This window comes from Fundulus heteroclitus, chromosome 6 (assembly GCF_011125445.2).
Source record: "Fundulus heteroclitus isolate FHET01 chromosome 6, MU-UCD_Fhet_4.1, whole genome shotgun sequence".
Taxonomy (NCBI): Eukaryota; Metazoa; Chordata; class Actinopteri; order Cyprinodontiformes; family Fundulidae; genus Fundulus; species Fundulus heteroclitus.
In genome coordinates, this window is record NC_046366.1 from 6671602 (window position 1) to 6685106 (window position 13505).

General features: G+C 38.2%; 1 protein-coding gene across 1 annotated transcript in view; it reads left to right on the plus strand.

Annotated features, from left to right (window-relative positions):
* The window catches only part of slc1a7a (solute carrier family 1 member 7a), a 56634-nt gene that overhangs the window by 1999 nt on the left and 41130 nt on the right, over positions 1–13505 (plus strand). Inside the window, exon 2 of the mRNA XM_012861087.3 lies at positions 10135–10214. Coding sequence (XP_012716541.2) covers positions 10135–10214 — 80 coding nt within the window. The remainder of the gene's footprint in view (positions 1–10134; positions 10215–13505) is intronic.

A 13505-nucleotide genomic window follows, 5' to 3' on the forward strand; every position in this document is an offset into this window, starting at 1 on the left:
TGTTGTGATTCTAAACTTTCATATTGCTTGTTTGTTCATTAATGTTCTCTAAGAATTCACTTCGACCCTTCTAGAACAGCTACAGCTACAACAACAGGGTTTTTACACTGCAAAAAGGGAAAAATTTTCCTTTGATTTGAGCAGATAAATAAGACTATTGTCAATGGAATGAGAGTTTCGACCCCTAAAATTAGATAATTAGACATCCTGCACTTCAAATAAGATGATGGAGATGAATTGTTCTTGTTTTAAGTGCAAAAATCTTGTGCCATTGGCAAATAGTCAGATTTACCAGCTCAAATTAATGTAAAATGCACTAATTTCAAGAGGATTTTACCAACTTTTAGTTCCCTTTTTGCAGTGTACTGAAACCAAAGGCAGGTGGTTGCGTTGAAGTTTGTTGGGTGGTATTAAAGTAAAGGGAACAGAATACAAATTTATTCTACACGTCATAATTCTGCATTACTCTGTCACATAAAATCCGACCAAAGCACAGTGAGCTTTGTGGTTGGATCGTGGCAAAATGTGGTAAGGCTCAAGGGGTGCGAATACTTTAGCAAGGAACTGTAAATCGTCACTGCTGGGAAATTTCCGACCATTTGTTTCATCCTCTCACAAGGATTTGCACAGGAGTGTGTAGCAGTGAGGACGTCCGACAGTGGAGATGCGAATGACAGGGGTCTCAGTAGATGCTGCTTATTTTAGGTCACATAGGATGCTCTGCAGACGTCACCACAATAAGCTGCCATGGTGTTCTATGTTGCTGTGCGTTTAGTGGCTGTTACATGCACATTAAAAAAATCTATATCGGCATAGCAAATAAGAATGGATGCAAAGACCAAAACTTGCTTCACAGATCAGTGTTATTTTTTTATTTTAATCAAAAACAGCTTTCCAAAGAGGTCAGTGGAAAGATCAGACAATGATGTAAAAAAAAACTTTTGACAAAGTTTCAGGGATCCTGTGGAGCCACCTCTCAAAGGCATTTATGTTAGACAAGTATCTGACAGCATGATGCAGGTTGTTAGAGTAAAAAACAAGTTACTCAAGAGACTGTGCATTGAAAAACAAGGAATGGGAAGATATTGGTCTGACAGTGACTAACTGCACTTTACAAAGTAACAGAAAAAAGGTTGAAACAATTACTGTACATTATATGGCAAGAGAATAATATAGGAGGAACAGGCTTGTTCTATCTATGTTCAACACAGCTGATTCTGCTGGTGAATTCCACTCCTTAACATCTCATCCAGAGGTGCAGGAGTCTGCTCATAACCACTTCATTTGATTCAACTGTGCTGAACCAGGCAAACATGAAAACCTCACAGAAAATGGAACAGCTTGGGCGTGCTGCTCATTCCTGGACAAAGTCTGTCCAAAGAAATACCATTTGTTAACAAGAAGCATTGGTATAACAAAGGAAATGATCAAAAATACAAATTACATTTTTGTGCTATGTATAATACTTTAGAGTGATACGTAAGAGGTTAAAAACAGCTTGAAAGTCTTTTTTGGGAAAAAAAATGTGTGCTCAAGAAAATCCTTGTTTATGGTCTAGTTTCATAATCATTTGTTTGTATAATCGTAAAATGATGCAGGATTGATTTGGATCTAGTCCAATCAAATCATCTCTCTACCAACTTCTCATTAGCTGGCCTTTCACATTTAATACCAAACCCTGGATGGACATCCAGATGTACATAAAAGCCGGTCCCTTAAATCTGGTAAGGTTGAGGTCAGCAGAACCGACGCCGGCCCTGAGATCGCTGCCATGCGTTTTGTTCTCTGATGTGCTGGTCACAACTGTACCATACCTTTTGGCTCTAGATTGTAATGACACAAAGCTGGGGTTGTAAGCAATGTCAAACAGAGTTGTAATTTAGCTAAATTTTAGTTAGGTAGAACAAAATAAAAATTCATTTATTGGGATTTATTGGGATGCACTATATATATATATATATGTATATATATATATATATATATAATATAATATATAATATACATATAAAATATATATATCTATCTATCTATCTATCTATATATATATATATATATATATATATATATATTGTTTCAATTATTTATTTATCTGTCTTAAAGTAGGTAAGAACAGTGAACATTAAACAAGACACTACGGGAGAGAATGGAGTGGACACAAACAGATAAGATGCCAATAACAAAAAATCACAATAAAATTAGGTTAACAGGCCCATGGAAACAGATGAATTTACCTGTGAACACGTCTGGTTAGTTTTTAACCAATGTTTCCAGAAGATTTTAAAACTTATGTAGGCTGCACAGCCCCTAACATGAGCTGGCAGTGTGTTCCATAACTGTGCTCCTCTAATGGATGCAACCATTTGCCCAAATTTGGTCCTACGCCGCTGAACAGTACAGTCTCCTCTGGTTAAAGCTCTGGTGTTTATTCTAGTAATGTTTTTTTGCTTATAAAATCTGTTAGAGGCGGAGGAGCAAGTCCATTTAAAACTTTAAAAACAAGACACTCATCCAAAAATATCTGATGACGTTCAAAGTCTAAAATGCTGTACAATGTTACAATAATGATAATATAAAGGCTTTTTATCAAGAACATTCAGATTTTTCTTGAAGAGAGACTGTAGGGGTTTCAGAATGGCCTCTGAAGTGTGAGACCATGTGGTATGGCAGTAGTTTATATGGCTAAATATCATGGCATGCACTTAGGTTTTAGCTGATTCAGAAGTCAGAGAGGGTCTTATATGATTAAAGTTTGAACGATTAAACCTAATTATATTTGAGATTCTCTTTACATGCTGCTTGAAATTTAAATTAAAAGATAGACAGACAGACAGACAGACAGACAGACAGACAGACAGACAGACGATAGATAGATAGATAGATAGATAGATAGATAGATAGATAGATAGATAGATAGATAGATAGATAGATAGATAGATAGATAGATAGATAGATAGATAGATAGATAGATAGATAGATAGATAGATAGATAGATAGATAGATAGATAGATAGATAGATAGATAGATAGATAGATAGATAGATTACCCTACCCTTTTGACAGCATGAAACAATGACCACATGGCTGTTTGGTTTGGCTATGAACAACTATTGATATAAGCCAAGGACTATTATTAATATAGTTTGTACTTTTATTCAAATTACCAAGTCAAACCACCTCCTGATTAACAAAATCAATAGTCAACTATTTCTCAGCCTCTATCAGCCATTGCTTTATGAATACCTGCCTGGTGAGGTGTGGTAGTAGAGAACAACAGAGGAAGGACTACATTTGCATGCTGGCATTCTCAAACAGCAATAACTGCATATACAGAATAAACACAAGCAACCTCTCTCCAAAATAAAAGGATTTATTGAAAGAAAACTTCCCCTTCTGGTTGAAATACTTTGGGCTACAAATTGTTTAACTAGTATAGTAACCAACTAAACTGCAACGCATAAATGATAAGGAACAAATAAAACAAACTAATAACCAATTAACTGTTATGGTGATATCACAGTCTAAGTTTAAGAACCAAGCTTTTTGTTTTAAGGAGTTTGGATTAAGGCCAGGCTAGCTTTAAGAGATAACAGAGAGCAGCCGCTGCTATAGTTGCTCAAACAAGCAGTTCATGATGCAAAGAAGAAGGGAATAGAAAACACGGACTTGATCAAATAATAATAAAAAAAATGTTTTTTTGCTGAATTAGGAATCAATAACATTTTGAACAAGTGGATTCTGCTTCAGTTAAACACCCCACCACCCTCTGTCACTGTCGCGAGCCCAAACAAATATCATGTGGCCAACCCTTCCAGTAACACATAGACAAATGGCAGTGAGATGAAAATAAACAGAGGTTATTAATATTGGCCCAGTTTTCGTTATGGGACCAACTCTATGGGACTATGCTCATATATCTAGCATCCCCACCTATTAGTATCTGTTTTAAAAGTACAATTCTGTATTGCTAAATAGCAGCCAAGTGCTTCTCCTACAATCTCATTTGATGATAAAGTTCAGTTACTCTTCTAAAGTAAGTCATTTAAAGTTTGCCATAATGTGTAAAGTATTAGCAGTCCTGCCAAATTTCTTAATGAGCAAGCAACTTCATGATTGTGAGGACGTAGTCCTTGAGCACAAAAGAGTTTTGTTTCTGGATCTGCTAGTTAGTGCACAGTTTCAAGTCTAGGTTTTTTCAGGATAGTTTATCCACATATGTCAAAAAAATATTAACAGTGTACAAAGGAAGGAAAAGTAAAAGCATGCCATTTAAAAAGTAAACTTTTTTCTGTTTGAGGCACAGGTTCTTTTGAAACTGTCATTACGGTCCCTGCTGATGGAAATTTCAAAAATAACAAGACTGTACGCCGGCAGCTGCGTACCTGAGGCATGACGGCGCAGGAGACTATAAAGATTAGTGTCTTTAACAGCCATCCTGCTGATCTATCAACACAAAAGAAGATTAGTTTAGTCAATTTCAGCTCAATGCACAATTACTTCACAGGAATCTGTCAAAAAACAAACCGGCTGTAATTTGTGGACAAATCGTCACACAATCAACACCAGGCAGTGTTTTAACAAAAACTTTAACGCAACCTTTCAAAGAGAGACTTTAAGAATTGATATGTCTGCTGAGATGCTTTCCTGCTTTCCTCCTGTCCAGTTTGTCAGAACGTGTGGGACTACTGATCATCTGACACTGTTTGTTCCACTGGTGAACAGATGCCATGATATGTTGACAGCTGTGTCCTACACACACACATGCACGCACACACACAAACACACTTGTTTTATTTTTCAACCCTTTCTAAGGCCTATCTCTAACCTATTTGACACCTTAGTCTAGTCCTTAACCTAACCCCCAGACCATAAAGAAAGCAAGGACCAAAAAAGGTCTTCTGTTTACAAAAAAAGTCCTCACTTTAAAAGTGAAATGTGCTAAAACTGTTCTCACACAACTACAAGTACGACCACACACACATATACACATTAGAATATGCACACTCATTTTGCCCTAAAAGCTCTGCCACTCCGAAACACAAGCAGAAAGCTTTCATTGCTCCATCATCTCTTTGCACAGATGTCATGTTCTTACATTTCTGTTTTTGGCCCAAGCTTTAAGCTTTTAGTCTTCCTGACATCCATTAAAAAATATGTTTATGTTGCCCATTATCTAAAAGATAGAAGTGGTTTGCGTAGTTGCCGCAAAGCCCACTGTTGCCCGTAACGACTAAAACATCCTGTGAATCTTTTTTCAAGGTGAACAAATTCATTTGATTTTGGAATAAAGAGCAAGCCAAACTTCCCGAAGAGAACGCTGCGATTGTGGTAGTTTACCCTGAACAAGGACGCGTTCTAAACACGGTTCATCCAAGGCTAAAATTAATGGGATCATATTCGTAGCTCGAACCCTGAACAGTCTTAGCTGAGTTTGCAGCTCCATCATGAACTTGTTCTTGTTCAGTCGCCATATTTGTATCACAGCGCTGATGAGGAGAGCTGCACCGTGGCACTGCCTTGCAGCAAAAGGGTCCTGGGTTCAAACCCCAGCCTAGGGTCTTTCTGCATGCAGTTTGCATCTTCATCTTGTGCACGTGTCTCTCCAGGTACTCCAGCTTCCCCCTACAGTCTAAAAACATAAACAGATGAGGCATTCCCCAAAACACTGAGAACATAATCTGAATAGAGGAATAACATAAGAACGGTGGTTCCAAAAAGGTGATCCTGTAGATTGTGCGACGATGAAGTGATGTTTACCTTCAACTAATTCATTTAGAGGTGGGGAAAACTGACTAAAATGTTTACTGTATAAAATTTTGACAATTATGTTACATAGGCTAGACAAGAATAAAAAGAATAAAATCATAATATCTAAGACTAAAAAGAAATCATTGCACCCTTATAATTTCCCCTTATATCTTCAGGGAGAGGAAACCTCTGTTTACTTGTCTCAATTTTCTCAAAAAATAATCAGTTTAAACTGGACTGTGGCAAGTTCCATTGGATGCCTACCTTTGCACTGGCCTTTTTCTATTTTGTTTGTCGATTAAAAGCTCCAGCGATTGTAGTCTGTCTAGAAGACAGAGACGGCCCATTGGTGGTTGTTGCTTTCCCCAGCTGGGAACTGATGATTATGTTTTTGGTGCTGATGTTGAGAAATGTCCCTCAACATACATCCAGAACTGGAAGGGAATACTTTGGGTCAAAACATGTTCATTCTGTTAGACTTGCTGGCCTAGTTAAAGTACATGCCTACAGCAGCAAGAGGTGTTTTAAACGCCATTTATTACGGCTGCTCAAAGCTGCTGTAGTTAACTCTTGTAAGAACGTATTTTTGACAAATTTGTTAAAATGGTCCATATTTCCAGACAGTAAATATGGTACAGATAATCTGAGAAAAAATCAAGCTCGTCTTGTTCCTCCCAGTGGTCCTGCTGCCATTTGCAGAAACCGCTCCCGGTCAGAAACAACCAATCAGAGTCAGGAGGAATGTCTGGCTCTGATTGGTTGTTGGCAGTATCTATCACACTCGGATATGCTTTACAGGAAAACTGCCACTTTCTAGAGATTCACCTGCTCAGAAAACAGACAGGTAAACATTAAAGCAGCACAGCGAGCTCCACTGTGGGGGAGGAGCTGTGGAGGGAGGGCTGCAGTGCAGCAAAAAGCAAGGGGGAGGAACCTGGAAGGTGTGCTTGTTCAAAATTTCAGGCCAAGTCTACGCAGAATTCCCTACTGCAGCTTTAATGCAGTAACCCTTTTCTAAATTTTATCTGTAAAAGAAAATTAAAGACCATGTAACATTTTCACTTCAGTGCAAAATGATGCACTTCTTTGTCTTGGTCAAACACATAAAACTCCAAATACGACACTTTATAATTCAACATGTAACGTGACAGCATGAAAAATAAAAGTTCAAAGGCTATGCATGCAGTTATGTAATGAATACGCTATTATTTGCTGGGGTAACATTTATATTTTGTAAGGTCTACTCCATTTCGAACGTGAGTTTGAGTTTTCCAATAAAAGCACTATGCACATCTACAGACAAATGATTTTACCTTTCTATTTATTTATGAATGGTTGTTGTTGTTTTTTTTTTTTTTTACTATTACTATTAAATATTACTAACAATTAGTTTTGCTGACCCAAGATATTTGGACAGATTTAAAAAATTCAATGAGCTATATTTTATTCTCACATAGTAATGTAACTGCAAAAAAGAAGAAGAATGTGGTCTTTGTTGTATGTTTGGATAAAAAAACAAATAATAGCCTTTAGAAAATTCCATTACCTAAAATGTACTGCTTTGAATGAACTCAAAGGGATGAATTCAACAACTTACAATGAACATGTCCTTGCTGGTGTCAAGAGACCATGTAAAGGCATCCAGCTGATTGCATTCTGTAAACATGTGAACAATAACAAATGACTCACAGAAGTGGGATAGTTTCATCCAACTTACTCTAATTGCGGTTTTATAGCTGCACGATTTTCCTTCGAAAAAGGCGCTACTGGCAAAATATTGCAAGGAGAAATTTGGTGACCCCTTGTTTCAGTTTTCCCTGAATAAATATGCTTTAGTCTCTTTATTTTAATGTTTTAAAGCACTTATACAGTAGGAAGAAAGAACCAAGGGACATGACAGGTCAGTGTTCTCAGCAAGTTCTCAAAACGCAGCAAAAAAAAAGGGCTTTTTTATTTGCATCACATGTTGGTGTTTCACAACAGAAGCTCAAAGAATTGTACATTGACTCCACCCCCACCCCCTCCGTAAACTTTTCTGTCACAATCTACTGAATATATCATTTAGTTTTGAAAGGACCTAAATTCAAGGCTGGAACCATTTTTTGTGTTTGTCAGAACACACAGCTTAGCAAGGAATCATATTTTATTTGAATTTTTGTAGGTTTTTGTAGCTGTCCTTGGACAAGAGGCAGAGTGAACACTGGACAGTTTCCCGCTCTGAGACACACACTGCAAAAACAACCATGCACACAGACACTCACATATAAGGTGATTTAAAGAGACCAAATAACCTAACATGTTTCTGGACTGTGGGGGGAAGCCGGAATGCCTGGAGAGAAACTCCATGAGAAAATAAACCCAGGTGGGGATTCCAACCCAGGACCTTCTTCTTGCAACTGTTCTGTTGTGCAGTTCACATCATTTTAATTTACGGCTTCGTCAGGGTTTGGGCTAACATCCTACTTTTTATGGTTCTGAGGTCACATCGTTTTGGGATTTGCATATGAGGCAGCTGGCTATACTTTAAAACCTCCTATCTTCGAAACCCGGATTGATACACTGTAAATGACCGCATATTAACAGTGTGAAGAAAACCAACTATAATGCTGATTTAAAAAAAAAAAAAGACTCACCTGGCTTCACGGCAAATCTATTTAGTAGCAGGGTCAGTCTTCAACAAATAGATTAGAACAATCGCTGTATATGTTAGTTTTATTTTAGTCACTCTATGAATATGTCTCTGGGAAAGCTTTGTTTGGTGTTTAATGCCTTTAATTAGGTTTAAAATTTCACAACCTTTTAGATTCCCCTGTGAGACTAGTTTTTGTTTTGTTTTTACTCTGGAGGCTCTGTGGTGAATTTGCTGCCAGTTGCTTTTTCGGTGGAACAAGGGTTTGGGTAAAGAAACTACAGTATAGTATATTAAAATACATTTAGAAATTATTATGGATTATTATGTACTGTGTTTTACTATGAACCCCACCTGTGGCATAATAACCGCTGAGGATACACACCAGCAATAAACTGGATCAGCTGGTATAGAGTAGGATGGATGGATGGATGGATGGATGGATGGATGGATGGATGGATGGATGGATGGATGGATGGATGGATGGATGGATGGTCTCCCTCCACAAAGCTCTACACCAAAACTTTAAAGGGATTTTAAAAGTCCTTTATTCTAGTTTTCAAAATATTCACAATTTATCAGAGATTTGAATATATCATGATAAAATTGCTTGTTAATATTGTGAGTCGTTGCAAAGTGACGTCCAAAAATAGTCTTCCATTTGTCCATGGATTTGTCTTCATAAAGCTCGTATTTGGTAGTAGATGGAAATGGCAATTTAGAGAACAGTGTTACACAGGAAATACTCATTATTTGTCATTTGTTGTTCTGGTTTCTTGAATCCAAGCAGCCTTATTATCTCCAGGCCCACTCTTGTTTGCCTTGTGTCCTCGAAGAACTTCTTGATGATATACCCAATCTTCTTCCAGGAAAGTGTGCAGCCAGGACAGCGAAGGAACTGGTGTTCCTGAGTGTCGGGGTCTGAGAGAAAAGCTTCTCTGCCATTCTTTTCTGTTTTTCTATGTTTATTTTGGTGGAGAATGATGCCCGTAAAAATCCTCCTACATGGAAACTCAGTATTACCTGCCTGCTGGTGATTGAACTTAAATTGCCAGCTTTTCCACTGTTCAATAACCTGTTTGTTAGGAATGATTTGCAACGACTGTTTATGTTGTTATGGTTCATTTATATTTGATGAAATTAAAATATTATACCAGATTTAGTTTTTTTGTCTGTGTTTTTTACCCAGTGTAAGGTGGAAAATTGAAGGGTGTTGAGGAACAACCCCAGAAAAAGAACATGGTTTCTGCAAAATGTTTCAGTGTCTAAATCGTTTCCAGAAAAGTCACGAGAATTGTAGCTCAAGATTACTTTAACAGAATACAAAGTATGCTCCTTGGAAACAAAACAGGAAGTGAGGGTTCATCAAAACATTCATCAAAAGTATTGTCCTCAGAATTGTCTCTTATAAGTAAATGCGGTTGCCACCCAGGTTATTTAGTTGGGATTTCCTAGTTTTTTGTGAATGTCACTGAAAAACATTCGCTTAAGCTTCCTTGGTGGTCTTTCAATCTCAAACCGATAATAAAGAGATGCCAGTTAGAACTGAAAGGTAATAAGCCATGTGCTCTGAGAGAAGACGTCAGCCTATCAGCACTGCCATTGAGTCCATTCAGTGAGAAACACAGGAGAAAATGAGCCTCTCTGACTCAGATTCACTGAAGAAAACATTCTGTGGTATTTTGAATTTCTCAAACATAAGCACTGTGATTGGTCGTTATTGAATATCTACAAAAAAAAGATCCTTTTTCTTGCTTACAGGAGGTGAAGTACTTCCAGTTTCCCGGAGAGCTGCTAATGAGGATGCTGAAAATGTTGATCTTGCCTCTCGTTGTGTCAAGGTAAGAGAAGCAGCTCTGTGAGACAGTGACACGTAAACACACACACACCAGGCCCGACTGACTGGCATTGAACAGGATGGAAGAGTTACTCAGATGCACATATGGCTAGAAGTTTACTTACACTCATCCTGTTACATCAATTCTGGGTTTTAAATTATGTGACAGTGGCGTATGTCTGGCAGCACCGCTTCTGCCATCCCGCCCCAGATGTGGCTTTAATGTCGCTTACCACCGGCAGCATGTGGATGAATGCAGTATAAAGCGCTTTAAAGTCATAAGCTAAACAAGTACAGGCTTTTTACCATTTGAAATGTTTGTTTTTCAAGGTGAAGTGCTTGTTCAATTTAATTCTGTATAATGATCATAATAATTCCCAAAGGTCTCCTTATTTAAGTTCATTAAAAAGTCATTGAAGATGCGTGTCCACGTGAAGGAAATGTGAACATTAATCTAAATCACGTTGTTGCCTTACACAGACCCAGCTTTTAAGCATAAATTTCCCCTAGGACTGAGCAAAGGGCTTTGAGGGAAGCATTCAGAAAGCTAAGTTTAAGCCGTTCAAAACTAGTTTTGATGTGTTTTTCTTGGGATTTTGATCGTGGCGACCCAACCAGCTGTGTCAGAATAAAAGGAAATTGGTGAGGATGTTCAGGCACAACCAGTAGCCACGAAGTCTCAAGCCTATCATAATGTAACACTACTGAAAACCCTGTGGCACCGTCCACGGTGAAGCCTCTTTGGAATTAATTTGGTCTGAGAAGTGCAAAACAACAAACCGTTGCTCCAAATAAGTCAATTAACTGCCTGATCATTTAAAATGAGCTCCATATTTTCCCTTTGCATGCTTGTTTGTTTTCCTTGTGTCTCCCTCTCTTTCTACTAAAGAGACTGGATGACAAAAGGTTTCCCTCCGGTGCATCGTGTCACCTCCCCCCTCCCCTTCTAGTTTCCTTGGAAGTGTGGGGAGGAGTGCGGTCTTGGGTCAGGCACTTGGCCAGACGCATGGTTTTGTTTCGTACCTCAGAGTGCAGCATTAGAGCCTCTTGAGGAGTAACAAGCCAAAGAAACACTAGTTGAGATTTGGAAAAACAGAGAGGTAGTTGGTTTTTAAACCTGAATGCAACAGCTGCCACGTAGGAGAACTTTGGGCTCCAACAATATGGCCGTGGTGAACCGTTTCACCTGCGTGAGTCAGTATGTCGCATTTGTCTCAAAACTGTTGCAACTAAATGCGACAACGCAACAAACATGCATCAGCACCAAAAACATAATCACCAGTTCCCAGCTGGGGAAAACAACTGCAACAACTGTCTTCCAGACAGACGACAATCATTGGAGCTTTTAATCGACAAGCACCAGTGCAAAATGGTGCACACTCGCAGGTGGTGTAGTTTACGGATTCCCGACCTCTGGGTTGGAAAATCTTACTGGAACAATCCCTAAAGTCAGTATTACGAGTCGGAAACTTGGTGCAACAGGGTGATACCTGACTTCTGTATTCATGATAACTGCTACCTGCAGAAACATTGAGTAAAACCTCATACTTTCACTGTTTCTAGCAGTTCTCTATTATTTATGGAACATTTAGTCAGTCGTACAGGTGCTGCATTTCAGTGGTCCTCAGACGGGATGTTTAAGCTCATGTTTTAGTTTATTTGCACAAAATAACGGCTAGAACAGCTTTATTGTCAATGTTATTGTTTTTTTTTGCTACTGTCCGACAAGAGACACTGGAACGTAAAAAGGCATAGATGCAGTAATCTGCGACTCGTTAGTTCCGACCTCCGAGGCAAAAGGAACGCACCATTAGGGTGACCACTTGTCCCAGATTTCCGGGGACAGTCCCTGTTTTAGATGACTTGTCCCCTGCAAAAGCTGTCCCAATAAATATTCCAGATTTTAGAGTCTTATAATTGAGAGTAAAATGTTATTGTGGTAGCTGGTTGTGGTGTTGTTAGCCTTACAGACAGAGTAGTAGAAGAAGAGGCGAGCTCACTATTATTCCTGACATCTGTTTTTAGTTTAATAGTTTACAAAGGCATAAAACGAGTTAAGTGAGTTTACATAAATTAGTCAGATAGCAGAGACTGATCTTTTTTTAAAATCAAGGAACAAGACAATAGTTTGATAGCCCATTTCTAAAGCTGGGAGAGCAGTTGCTCCCCATTCAAATGATATATTTGAGCCTATTGGTGTCAATTTGACTCTGGAATCCACTGTAAATTCCAACTTGTGCACCCAGTTCTTACTTCTAAAAACAAATACTGAAGTTGTGTTTTCTAATCAGTTCACCACATAAAATAATATTTTAAAACACACATTAAAACACCAACTTAAACAAGATTTTCATTCCAATAATGACTAGATGTAAATTTTTGAGTAGAACCTTACGTGTAATTTTCTTAGTATTTCGAAAATAAATGAATGAAAGATTAAATGCAGAAAATCAAATAGGTATAGACTATTGCTTACTGCCCTAAAAGATGGTAATGCGTTATTAAAATGAAGCAGACTAAACTGATCTGTAAAGGATCCTGCCTCCGGATAAATAATGTTGTTGCTGCATTGTATTCCTATCAACACTTATACATATAAGAATAGAATAAGAGGAATAGAAAGATCATTTTCAAACGCGTTTCAGCTGTTCATTATGCTGCTTTTGCTTCGCTGCCTCTGGCAGTGATCATTATTGCCTCCGAGAAATCCGCTCAGCAGGTCTCCCTTCTTCCTCCAACTCAATGAAATATAAAAAGCTGTGCATTCTGGGAGGGAATATAGCCATTCTACTGTGAGCACATGTGCTGTATCAGGATGTGGTGTTTAACATTTAATTTGAGGTGGCTTCTTAGTTTTATTATTAACTATGATCTACTGAGAACAGCTGTTTATGGAAGCCATGTGTAAATTCATATGTGCTCATGAGAGTTACCTCTGCCTCTTTCCTGTACAAAACAGAGGAACAATCTTAACAATGCAGCCACGTCGCGCTGCAAACACCCAGTGCTTTGCAGAAGAATGCCCACCCCTTGAACCTCTGCACATCTTGTCACCTTAAAACCAAAAATATCAATGGATTTTATTAGGATTTTGCACCAAATAGTTCGTATTTGTGAAGTGGAAGGGAAAGGATGTGCGGTTTTCTAAATTTTTATTATTTGTATTCTGACATGTGTGTTATGTCTTGATGGAGTTTAAAAATGTGCTGTTCTGATAAATAAAGTCTGCGTGTACATAGTTTAGTCTCTTAGAGAACATAAGTGCACAAACAGCGTCATGATGAACGGTGATTGC